General features: G+C 47.7%; 2 protein-coding genes across 4 annotated transcripts in view; one reads left to right on the top strand and one right to left on the bottom strand.

Annotated features, from left to right (window-relative positions):
• The window catches only part of RIOX1 (ribosomal oxygenase 1), an 11,215-nt gene extending 680 nt beyond the window's left edge, over positions 1-10,535 (top strand). Inside the window, exons 2-4 of the mRNA XM_045287981.1 lie at positions 7-1,658; positions 2,214-2,376; positions 3,507-10,535. Of these exons, the coding sequence (XP_045143916.1) occupies positions 7-1,342 (1,336 nt within the window). The 3' untranslated portion in view covers positions 1,343-1,658; positions 2,214-2,376; positions 3,507-10,535. The remainder of the gene's footprint in view (positions 1-6; positions 1,659-2,213; positions 2,377-3,506) is intronic.
• HEATR4 (HEAT repeat containing 4) overlaps positions 1-12,342 on the bottom strand; it is a 54,404-nt gene that overhangs the window by 17,078 nt on the left and 24,984 nt on the right. For 2 of the 3 annotated variants that reach the window (XM_045287787.1, XM_004699024.2), the window contains exons 9-18: positions 12,007-12,186; positions 10,216-10,376; positions 9,502-9,606; positions 7,461-7,579; positions 6,532-6,712; positions 5,680-5,749; positions 5,156-5,345; positions 4,282-4,360; positions 3,591-3,753; positions 1,462-1,520 (exon numbers count right to left, since the gene is read on the bottom strand). In XM_045287787.1, coding sequence (XP_045143722.1) covers positions 1,462-1,520; positions 3,591-3,753; positions 4,282-4,360; positions 5,156-5,345; positions 5,680-5,749; positions 6,532-6,712; positions 7,461-7,579; positions 9,502-9,606; positions 10,216-10,376; positions 12,007-12,186 — 1,307 coding nt within the window. Of the gene's footprint in view, positions 1-1,461; positions 1,521-3,590; positions 3,754-4,281; positions 4,361-5,155; positions 5,346-5,679; positions 5,750-6,531; positions 6,713-7,460; positions 7,580-9,501; positions 9,607-10,215; positions 10,377-12,006; positions 12,187-12,342 lie in introns of those variants that run through there. The other variant, XM_045287788.1, reaches the window with a different exon arrangement.

Genomic DNA, 12,342 nt, shown 5'->3' with positions numbered 1-12,342 from the left:
CCCCAGCAGCCGCCGGCGGGCTGCGCGCCTCTTCGAGTGGCTCGTCGCGCCGCTGCCGCCCGAACACTTCTACCGGCGCCTCTGGGAGCGGGAGGCGGTGCTGGTGCGGCGGCAGGACCACACCTACTTCCAGGGTCTTTTCTCCACCGCGGACCTGGACGCCATGCTGCGCCACGAGGACGTGCAGTTCGGCCAGCACCTGGACGCCGCGCGCTACGTCAACGGGCGGCGGGAGACCCTGAACCCGCCGGGCCGCGCCCTGCCGGCCGCCGCGTGGTCCCTGTACCAGGCGGGCTGCTCGCTGCGCCTGCTCTGCCCGCAGGCGTTCTCGCCCACTGTGTGGCACTTCCTGGCCGTGCTCCAGGAGCAGTTTGGAAACATGGCTGGCTCCAACATTTACCTCACGCCCCCCAACTCCCAGGGCTTCGCCCCCCACTACGACGACATCGAGGCGTTCGTGCTGCAGCTGGAAGGTAGGAAACTCTGGCGGGTCTACCGACCCCGAGACCCCACCGAGGAGCTGGCCTTGACCTCCAGCCCCAACTTCAGCCAGGAGGACCTGGGGGAGCCGGTGCTGCAGACGGTGCTGGAGCCCGGCGATTTGCTCTATTTTCCTCGGGGCTTCATCCACCAAGCCGAATGCCAGGACGGGGTGCACTCTCTGCACCTCACCGTGTCCACGTTCCAGCGCAATACCTGGGGCGACTTCCTGGAAGCCGTGCTGCCCCTGGCCATGCAGGCAGCGATGGAGGAAAACGTGGAGTTTCGGAGGGGTCTGCCCCGTGACTTCATGGATTACATGGGGGCCCAGCATTCCGACTCCAAGGATCCACGGAGGACCGCTTTCATGGAGAAGGTGCGGGTTTTGGTAGCCCGCCTGGGACACTTCGCCCCTGTCGATGCTGTGGCTGACCAGCGGGCCAAAGACTTCATCCACGATTCTCTGCCCCCTGTGCTGACTGAGAGGGAGAGGGCACTGAGTGTGCACGGACTCCCGATTCGCTGGGAGGCCGGAGCGCCTGTCAATGTGGGGGCCCAGTTGACTACAGACACAGAAGTCCACATGCTTCAGGATGGGATAGCTCGCCTCGTGGGTGAAGGAGGCCGTCTGTTTCTGTATCACACAGTGGAAAACTCTCGTGTGTATCATCTAGAGGAGCCCAAGTACGTGGAGATCGACCCCCAGCAAGCTGATGCCCTGGAGCTCTTGCTGCGCTCCTACCCAGAGTTTGTGAGAGTAGGGGATCTGCCCTGCGACAGTGTGGAGGACCAGCTCTCCTTGGCAACCATGTTATATGACAAAGGGCTGCTGATCACCAAGATGCCTCTAACCTTGAACTAGTTCCTTGTGGATTGCTGGATGCCAGACAGGAGAGGTTTTCCCTTTCCACCAGCACCTTTCGTGTAAAAATTCATACTCTTACCTGGCTGACCTTCATTGGACCGTGTGTTCACATTTACCTTTATAGCTGCTTCTACGTCGCACACTTTCGATGGTCTTCTGGGAATCATCACCGCATCTAGGTACAAAATAAGAACAAGGTGGAACAAAAGAAGCTGCTTATTTGCAGCAGTAACTTGTGTGTGTAGTCATTTCAGAGGACCAGCTTCATCGTTGTCCTGAGGAATCGCCACCCAATGTGTAGCCCCTGCTCTAGGTGAAGTTAGAAAGTTTGTATTTGGAATTTGCATCCTTCATTTGGATTTTCTTTCATCCCTTTGGGAGGGCGGGAGTGGGGTCAGTCTCCTGTTTGTTATTGTGGGTTTGTATGGACAACAGAAAAGTTTAAATTAAAGTACCAATGACTGTTTTTCCTTTTCTAAGGCTAGTTCATTCTGTGGTGTGGTTTGAAAAATGTGGGGAAAGGAGGAAGATAAGAGAAATTGGTCAGGGCCTAGCAGAAAGCAAATTAGGGTGGTTGTGGGCTGTCCAAGCAACATGTTCAGCATTTTCAAAAGAAGAGAAATTCATCTAGTTGAGGCTAGATCTTTTAGTTCAGGGGTAATGAATTCATCTTAAGTATGCAATTTGACCCCCAAATAGCACAATCCTATTACAAAAGTTAACCAGCTTTGTAAGTATGTTACTCAGTGGTTGGCATCACTCCCAGAGGGGCACCTGTCCTAGGCCCCAGCCAACCAGTTTGAAGTCAGCTGACTATAGGGGAAGCTGATGTTCAAGTCACTTTTCCACTTTCATTTTTTTCTGGCAGTTGGAAGACACTTTCCCAAATCTGGCAAGTGAATATTCTCATGGTTGGTGGAAAAGAGCCTGTGTACCTGAGAGAGCCCTGGACTTGGAACCGGAAGACCTGGGTTTTGGGTGGTGACTGGTAGACAGACACTGCTGCTGCCACCCCTGGGCATGCAGATTTTGTAAGTATATTTTGGTACAGCTTGGTTTTCTACCTACCCGCTCATTTAGGCTGTATCTGAAACTTAAGATTCACTCGGAGAAGTTCAATTATATAGGGTTGCAAACCTCATACAGTTGTTTGTTTTTAATTTATAAAAGTGTTGTTAGGTACCGACCTGCTGATTCTGACTCATAGCAACCCTGTGTACCAGAGAACTGCTGCCAAGGCTCGGTGCCAAGGCTCAGTTGTTGCTGTGCTTGAGCCCGTTCTTGCAGCCACTATGCCAGGCCATTTTATCAAGGGCCCCCCCTCTTCACTGACTTTGCTCTGTTACATACAGTAGGGTCACGATGGGTCAGAACAGACTCGACAGCATGTAACAACTCTACCAAGCATGATGTCATTCTCTAGAGCAGAAACAAACCAAATCCACTGCTATCAAGTTGATTCCAACTCACAGCAACCCTCTAGGGCAGAGGAGAAGTGCTCCTTTAGGGTTTCTGGGGCAGTAGCTGTTGGAGGATTCGAACCACCAACCTTACAGTTAGCAGCCCATTGTTCAACCATCAGGGTTCCAGGGCCAACACTTGCATAAATAAAGTAAAAGTGATATCTCCCTCTCCGGCCCCAGTGGCCACAGTTGACCACTATTTAGGGTTAAAGCTTTCAGGGCATTTTGTTGTTGATATGAAGCAAACACACACAGTGGGTTTTTTTTGTTTTGAAAAGACTAATGTTTTTTGGATATAGCCCTTTTTGACCTCAAATCAGTTCAGCTAGAGCTATCTTACTTTCTTAAAAGGTACAACACAGCAAATGAATACAAACTCGAGGTTAGGAAGGTTCGAGAATGGCCAAGAGGATAGTGGCCAAGAAGAAAGGAAGTGGCCTGTCCAGATCGTTTCACTCACCAGGCTCCACACTGAGCCCCCAAATACCCAAACCAGTGTTTCCCAAAGCAGGTGATACTGCCCCCACCCCCGGTCCAGGGGTGGGGTGGGGTGTGTGTGTGTGGGTGCTGGATCGATCCAGGAGGCTACAAAACCAGATCGCTATATTTTATCCCTGGATGATTATGGGCTATAGTATAAAAGTTTTTAATTGCCAAAGGGACGCTGAGTGAAAAAAAAGAATTTTTTTCCTGAAAAGTGACAGTCGGTTAATTAAGATCCAGAAGCTGGAAGAGGCATGCTAAAGACGTCAAGGCATGGGGCTCACCCCTAAGGAACTTACCCTGAAACGTGTCTTGGAGAAGAGTATGAAGTGTCAATGGTTTTTGCCCCTCTTGGGGTTGTGGTAAGTAAATGCGTTTTGCTTCTTCCTTCACTTTTCTGGTGATCGCCTCGATTCTGAGTATTTCCTGGGTTAGCAGGTCCCTTTGGCTTAAGGTGTGAATCTAGATCAGAGCAAATGATCTTGAAAACAAACAAACTTGCACTAGGCTGCAAACCATCAAACATTAATAAAGTAATTGACAGTATCATGCTTATTAGTATAGGGTGGGCCAAAAATGCTGGCGAAGAGTAAGAGTTCCGGGGAAGTTCAGGAAAAAGAAGACTAAGTGGCTGGCCACAATCCCTCATTTCTTCTTTATCTCTGCCTGTAGGAAAGAAAGAACTTGGGCCCAGGAGCTCATGGGGAGGAGATGCGGGTAGCAGGAAACCAAATTTCAGAAATAGTAACCACATCCCTGATTTTGAGGGCCATTTGATAGGACTAATGGGAGTTTTGTTTTGCTAATTGGATTTTATAACCTGACCACAGATGTTTTATATCTTCAAATGATAATGGTATTTGTAGCGGGGTGATAGAAAATATGTCTGTGGTGGAGAAAAGGATAGTACATGCTTAGAGGGGAACATGGGTCTGAGGAAGTCCTGAAAGCCCTTTGCTCCCCCCTTGAAAACAGCTTGCACTGCTCGACCTTGTTCTTGATTTCCTGAAGCATTTCCTTGTGGCCTTCATTTTCTAAATGGAGCATCTTCATTGCCTGAGACAGCTCTCTGAAAGGTAAGAAGGACCGTTCAGATTGTTTTACCATAGCCTTTAAAAAGGCATGAGATCACCTCGGCCTTTTGGCTAAGAGCGAGTAAAGAGGCATAAGGATGGGGAGCACAGGCAAGAACCCTCAGTGTCAGTCCTACCCGGGCAGTTTTACCGAGCTTTTTCTGCAATAGTAGTAGTGAAGCTTAGCTTATAAGGATGTACAATTTGCAGATGATATATTGAAAGGTACTAATTAGGTGCCCAGGTGGTGTAGTGGTTACACATTAGGCTGCTAACTGCAAAGCCAGTAGTTCGAGACCATCAGGTGCTCCAAGATGTGTGGCTTTCTACTCCCTTAAAGAGGCATAGAGGGACACACAAACCGTGTCCGATAGGGTCTCTGAGTCAAATGGCAGTGAGTCAGTTGATGCTATTTCTGGAACACGTCATCTCAGTACAACTCCATAAGGTAAACGCAGCTGTGCTTGTGCATAAAGAAACGAACGGACTCAGAGGCTAAGTCACTTGTCCAGGGTCATATAGCTAGTGGGTAGCAGAGCTAGGATTCAAACACTGGGTTTTTTGACAGAAAGGACTTGTCAGAGTAGGCACTTAATAGAGGAGAGCTGAATAAATTAATAACTTCAAACCACCTGGGCAGAGGAAAAGCATGGGCACCTCTTCGGCTTGACTTTCTATCTGTTTAGCCCAATATTTCTGTTACCCACTTGGTAAGTACAGGTGAAGAACATAGGTGAGCCTGAGCTTTTACTGTCATCGGGCAGTCTGTGAACCAGAGCTCTAGCACTTACTTCAGGACAGCATCATGACTCTCTAGGAGCAGCACGTCTAGAAAGGTGTCCCTGACCTGGGGCCCCTGAAGGTTGAGAGCCAGTATGCTCCGGCAAGCTTCCAGCCGTACGCTGGGTGATTCTTCATAGTGGATAGCCCAGAGCAGGAGATCTGTCAGCTGGGGATTCACTTGGCCAATCTGTCCCAAAGCTACCGAGATGAAAGGGAAATAAAGGTCCTCTGTCACTTAAGACTTGGCTGTATGCAGACACCCAGAAACAATGGCTGTAATAGTGCAGAAATGACACAGGCAGCCACTTGGTAAATCGAGTCAAGGCAGGGTGGCGGGGAAGGGAGGCACAATTACTTCCTGGGTTTACTCTGGCCTATTTTGCTAGGGACTGTATCTTCCTTCACAGGCAAGGAAGGGATGGAAGAGAAGCTAAGGTCACCCTCTCCTCTATACTCCACCCACTCTTTAGAATCTGGGGATCATGGGTAATGAGGTCTTTGAGGTGAGCTAGAGTCATTAATTCTGAAATACCTCGAATGGCAAAGGCCTTGATTTTCCAGGAAGGTTCTCTCTGAAGCAGATTCAGGAGGCATTCAAGCACCTGGGGTAGATAAAAGTTCATTGTTGAATGAGGAGGACCAGAACAAGTGGAAATCAGTGCCAGGGACGCCACCCGTCTCTAAAATGTGTTCTAACTAAAAAATGGCCTTCTGTCCATTTTAGTAAGAGATGAGCTGGAGCTCAAAGTAACCCACCTGAGTACATAGTACAGTCATTGCTGGCTTATCGGGTTTCTAGATGGAAGCCACTCAGTGGTAGCAGGTTTGGGGAGATTAGCCCACATCTCCAGCTATCCATATTTCCTTTGGGTAATGTGATCTGTTAGTCCCAGGAACTACTAGGGGTTTAGAACCCTGGCATCTCTGGTTGGCACAATTGGCTAAGTGTGCTCAACTAGTAAGGTTGCTGGTTAAGAGGTACCTCAGAAGAAAGGCCTGCCTATCTGTTTTCAAAAGGAAACCTCTTGGAACTGCAGTTCTACTCTGTAGCATTTGCCATCGTCTGGATTTGGCAGCAGGTAGTTTGGATTTTTGGTTTGTTGCTTATGGAAGCCCACCAGCAACCAGGTAATGAGAAACTAGTTAACTGAGGTGAGAACAGAAAGATCAGGAAAACATGGCCATGCCTTAGAACCAATTCTGGGCTGGTTGTTAATGAAATATGGTCCTCAGGGATTGATGTGACTTAGCTATACCTCGTCACCTTCCTGGGCTGATGTCACTCATTCTGTGCCCCCAGTGACTGCTAACTGGATTGTGCATAACAGAGAAGATGCAGGGGAATGCCCCTTAAGTACACTGGGAACACGCTTTCCGGCTTTACCATCTTGTCACGGATCTGCAGGGCTCCGGCTGCCAAACAGGCTTCCTGGCGAACTGCCACACATTCGTCAGAGAAGCAGCTGAGAAAGTTTGGGAGAAGCTTGGCAGTCATGAGCTTGAGACCACGAATCAGAGAGAGAGCTTCTACACGCTCCCGGGAGTTTCCTTGACCCAGCTTGACTCTATAAGGCACAAGGTGATTTTTTATTTCCTCTATTTAGGGCTCCAGTTGCCCTTCCTCTGTTATAACATCCACAGGGGCGGGGGATCCAAGCTCTCCATTATCCAACCCATCCCTCCCTTCCTATCCAACCTTATGCCTATTTAGGTAAACTTCACCAGGTCTCACTCTCACTCCCAGCCACCTTGCAGGACAGGGCAGAACTGCCTGTTGGCTTTCCAAGATGTTCCTATTACCTAGCATCTACTATGGTGACTGAATAAAGGCATTTTCACACATACCTTTGCCACAGTCAGGTTGTCCTCTCCACTGCCCTCACCTTTGTCCTGCTCAATTCTGCATCTGGCTCCCTGGAATGACTCTTCTCTCTGACCTTCCACCTCTGGCCCACCTGGAGCATTCCATTGTTCTACTCCCACAATTATGGTATAGTAGTTATGTTATAATTCTAATTTTTACTATAATTTGTTATTGATATTTTAATTAGGTATTTGTTTCTCGTGTGTGTAATCAGAATCCTGTCAAATTTTTGAACTCCCTAAACAAGGCCGAACACCTAGTGGATACTCTTCTCCATAGCCATGCAGGGACCGTTACCTTTTTTTATTTTTAAAAAGAGCCCTGTAAACAGGACATAGTACAATGCTTTAACATACCAGAAGAACCCAGTAAAGGTCAACTGGCTTGACCCAAAGCTCTCTGAATAGTTCTAAGACTAGAAAAGTTTCCTCATGTTGACATCAACTTACCTGATCTTGTCATGTACCTCTTTTCCAAGGTTCATGTGCCCCAAAGCTTGAGCTGCCTCCTGCCTCACTGTCTTATTCCAGTCGCTCCACATCAGTTCGATCAGCTTATTTTTCATATCCTACAAGTCGTTGGGATAATCGGCTACCATTTATTGAACATTAGTTTTGTGACTCTGCTAAGTATTTTTTACCTGTGATAACTCACTTCAACCTCCCAAACAATATAATGAGGTAGGTGTTAGGATGTACAGATACCATAGAGGTTTGGATGAACTTGCCCAGGGTTAACCTGGTCATTGCTAGAGCCAAACTCAAACCCTGGCCTGTTTCCAAAGCACATGCATTAAACAACTCTTGTGCTGGGACCCATTTAATTTGTACCTGAGATACTTAAAAATGTTGCTCAGTGCCCTACTTCTGTACTGAAAGTCCTGTGTCCCGGGAAAGCCCTCAAGCCCAGGCAAACCAAGACAGTTGGTCACCCTATGCTTGAAAATCTATTGCTCCTAGAAGAGAAGGGACAAGATTACTACAGTTGTCCTCAATGATTTGTGTAAGCTTTTCTCTCTTCCTGAAATGTTTCTCTTCTCTACCTGGTACCTGTTGTTTCCAACGTAGTCTTTTAGGATTTTGCTGCAATAACATCTGCTCACTGAAGTCACTTAACAACTACTACTTCCGTGCTCTGTAGCATGTTGACCATGAGACCCTTGAGGACAGAGACGTCATTCATCTTTGTGAGTAGCCTGGCATCTAAACTGCTTGCTCACTGAATGAGTAAAGGAACCGATGGATCAACTGCCTTTCTCAGTTCCAGCAGTCTGACCGACCCGGAGTCCTCGCATCCTTACCTTGTTCCCTGTGAGTTCTGCTAGTCTTTGTACTCTCAGATGCCAACCCTTAATGGCACATGCTGAGGAGGTGAAATGACTGGGCTACTGTTAAAATTCTAATGTTAGAATGCAGATTCTGACTGCTGCCCTCAGATGAGTCCCTATTTCTAACTATCTCCCGGGTGAGACCTTTCCTGTTGGCCCTTGAAGGTAGTAAATAGCAGGGTGCTGTAGCACTTGAGGCAGGATTCTCCCACTTTGAATAGCTTGTTAAAGGAGCCCTGGTGGTGCTGTTGGCTAGATTTTGTAGTGCCCACACCAAGAGGGGAGGACTACAACGAGGATGAATGCTAACAAGCTAGAGAGGGTTCCCTTCTCATGGGAGTGGCAGAGTTCTGAGCCATTTAGAAGTACCCAGAGAGATGAGGGAAAGAGCTAGTAGAAAATGAGACAAATCCACCCCACCCAACCCCGGACAGTTGGAGATGGTTTTGAAAGAATGGCAAAACTGAGGCCAAAGTGAGTCATGATGGCTTCCTGGCTTCCCTGCCCTGGAAACGCCTCTATAGCCACCAATACAACAAAAATATTGGAGAGTGTGTTACAATTATTGCTTGTTCTTTAGGTGTGTGTGTGTGTGTGTGTGTGTTGCTGCTAAAACTGTACTATCAGGATTTTAGGAAGGATTGTTTCATACCTTTTTCTTGTGTGTACTAAACATTCAGGGAAAGTCAGCACTAATAGAATTGGATTGTAATGAATGAATGAACTGGGTTGTTAAGCAGTTTAAGTTAGTTAATGCTTCTCAAACTATCAGATGAATGACCAGCTCTTAAAAAAATTTTTTTGGGGGTGGGGCAGGAGTGTAGAGAAGGGGTTATAATGGTGGAATCTTATACAATTCACTGGTGTTGAGACCATTTTCACATTACTATAAAAATTTCAACAGTGTTAATCTCTGTGCTTGTCCTTATTTCATTGTGAGTCAGTCAGTTGTGAATTCCCACCGCACCGAGCACACGCGCCTAAGTCACAAGAAGACGTGTGAGCATATGAAGACCATTTGGGATTCGGAGTGTGAAGCAGCCATGTGGAGACAGATCTCTTTGATAACAATGGGATACTAAGTAGCACAAAAAGTAGAAGAGCTCCTAGCCCAGTCTTGCTTCAGCTGTCTGTTCTAGAAGCACAGAATGATGCAAACTTACCAAACTGACACTGCCACTGATGTGGGAGAGAGCCCGGCAGGCCACGACCCGGTCCTCCCACTGCGGGCTGCTCAGCTCCATGGCCAGCATGGTGTGGATCAAAGCCTGGGGAGGCAGAAGGGCGGGGAGGGGAGTGAAGGTCACCATCACTTTCAGAGACAGTGGGACCATGGTGAGACTGCATCACAACACGGGACGGGCATCAATAAAATCACAAGTACATATGCTGTCCGTTCTAGCAAAGGAAAGAGTGAGCTTACAAGACGTGGGGTACTATTCCCTCTGAGCCAGCTGATTCTGGGATCTTACCAGGAACAAAAGATGGTGTCAATAAGCAGCACAGAAAGTTCCTGGGGCTTTCTCTCCTTGACTTTAATTGTCTTTAAAGTGATTTGTGTATATGCCTCAGTTTGAGGGTTTCACAAGTAACTAAACACAGTTGTGTTTGGTGTGAAGTTTTCTTTGGCAGACTTCTAGCAGAAGCACATTCTGTACAGTTAGAAACCCTCCACTCTTTTTTCCCTCAGCAGACTCCTGTCGTGTGGCTACATCTCTGAGTCCACGTTCACGCCCACACAGTCCACTTTTCTGTCTAGGCTTGAGATCACCCGACCAGACTACAAGCATTTTCGACTCCTTATGAACACTGGCGCCAGAGGCCCAATTGTTTCCCAGACTTTGGTTCCTTTCTCTGACCCTCCAGTGGATACGTACTGTCTTCCTGCTGAGATGGCTCAGGAGGGCACACGATTGATCCTCAGTGTCCTTGTCCTTCTGGTTAAAGAGCTGGTTGAGAATCCTCTTAATCACGGGGTAAGTAGCGTCCCCTTCCAGAGCCAAGCACTGAGCTGCAGCCCAGCTGTCCGCCACATCACCTGCCGCGGGGGTGGAACAGAGGAGTGCACGATGGTGACCTGCCTAACCTGCCTGAGAGCTCTCTTCCCTGTGTTCCACCCAGTCTCGAAATCTAATCCCATATTTCAGCCATTCTGAAATGGAGCCTAAAAAGTTGTAAATACACGTCAAAAACTCAACCCGAAGGGTCAAATCCTAAAAAGCTCTCATTAGAGAACCAAGCAGTACTGGACTTCTCTCCTGTCAGGCACTGTTCCTCCTGGAGGCTGGGGAGGTGGGGGTGGAGGCCCAGGTGAACGGAGCAGTTGTCTATGCAGAAGCCAGGCTAGGCAGTCAGCTCCTTGTTCTCCCTTTTAAGTCATGGAACAGCCACTTCCTGGAACAGGGACCTGCCACTGAACAGCCTTTTTGACTACCACTCCCATGATGCCACTGGGCAATACCTGGAAGTTTTTGTGTAGAAATGGCAACATGATGTATTCAGAGAGTGATTTAAAAAAAAATTTCCACAAAGAATTCTTTGATATCTTTTCTATGTTTTCAGGTGGTCCCTGAAGCTATTGTTCTGGGGTCACCTTTTATTTTATTTGATAGTGGCTCTTAAAGCTCTTTTCACAATCCCTACATATATCCATTTTGTCAAACACATCTGTACATATGTTGTCATCTTTTTCAAAACGTTTTCTTTCTACTTGAGCCCCTGGCATCAGCTTCTCATTTTCCCCCCTCCCTCCCTCCCTTCCCCATGCCCCCTTGATATTTTATAAATTATTCTTTTTTTCCCCCCTGTCTTACACCGACTGCTGTCTGATTTCACCCACTTTTCTGTCCATCCCCTGGGAGGGGGGCCATACGTTGATCATTGTGGCCAGTTCCCCCTTACTCCCTACCCTTACCCTCCTAGTATCGCTGCCCCCCTTCACCTTTAAGCCTTAAACAAACAAAAAAAAACTAGCTGAACTAGTGAAAAAAGAGATCTGCTTTGAGTATTATTCTAAGAACTATCTACCAAAAATACCCACAAAAATGACATGGGGTCAAAGTGACAACAGCAACTTGAAAGATGGGACAGAAACCGTAGGGGGCAGTGAGTTCAGGAGGGAGGAGCAGCTCAGAAGGGGAGGGGAGGGTGGCTTCACAGCTGGGAGAACGGGATCGTCACTGGATTGTTCATATAGAAACTCTCATTGGTGTGTGTTTGGGTGTATATTCTGAGCGACAAAAGTTTTAAAGAAATAATGCAGGATGGAGAGGGCCAGGAAAGGTCATGTTCACATAGTGCTGGTGAAGGTGTAAGCTGATTCTTTTCCTGTTGAGAAAATCAATTTAACGTGTATTGGATACTTGATCCATTCTACAATCATTACACATCAATTTTTAATAACACCGTGAGAAAGAGGTGCTTTGAAAGGGGAACATAGGTTTCCGTGAAATGCAGTGGTTAGTTTTATCCTGGGTGTTGTATCACAGGTTCCACTTGGTGGCAGTGTCCCTCTGGTAAAAGCTCCTTGGAAGAAAGAAGCTCTGCCTATTCTGCCATTTATAAACCCCAACCTCCGGGAAGGCAGACATCAATGGAAAAGCCCAGTGAGCCAGTTTGTCTCTCTTCACCTCCGACTTCCTGGTCAGAAACAACAGGGAGCTACTTACCCTTCAAAAGGGCAGTCTGCATGATGTTCCGGGCCAGGGGATTATGTGACTGTATGGCATACTGGCACAGCGCAGCGGCCATCTGCACGTTGACATTCTGGTCACAAAGAGCAGCCAAGAGGGGGCGCTGTAGAGCCTCTGGTAAGTCCTGAACGATTGGGTCATCCACAGTCTTTCCATCTGTGAGCAAAAGAGAGCTTTTCTCTCAGCTTCCTTCCTTGTGCCACATGTCGGCCAGCTAGCTCGGCCCAGGGGCAGGTTCATACTGCTGCTGAAAGTGACTGATGTTAGCTAAGCTCCAGCAACGGGCAGGACTTTACAGCTCAGGACAAGCCC

This window comes from Echinops telfairi, unplaced genomic scaffold, assembly GCF_000313985.2.
Source record: "Echinops telfairi isolate 266 unplaced genomic scaffold, ASM31398v2 ScPeMD7_18;HRSCAF=68, whole genome shotgun sequence".
Classification (NCBI taxonomy): domain Eukaryota; kingdom Metazoa; phylum Chordata; class Mammalia; order Afrosoricida; family Tenrecidae; genus Echinops; species Echinops telfairi.
The sequence above is the reverse complement of the archived record's forward strand: the minus strand, read 5'-3'. Positions and strand labels throughout refer to the sequence as shown.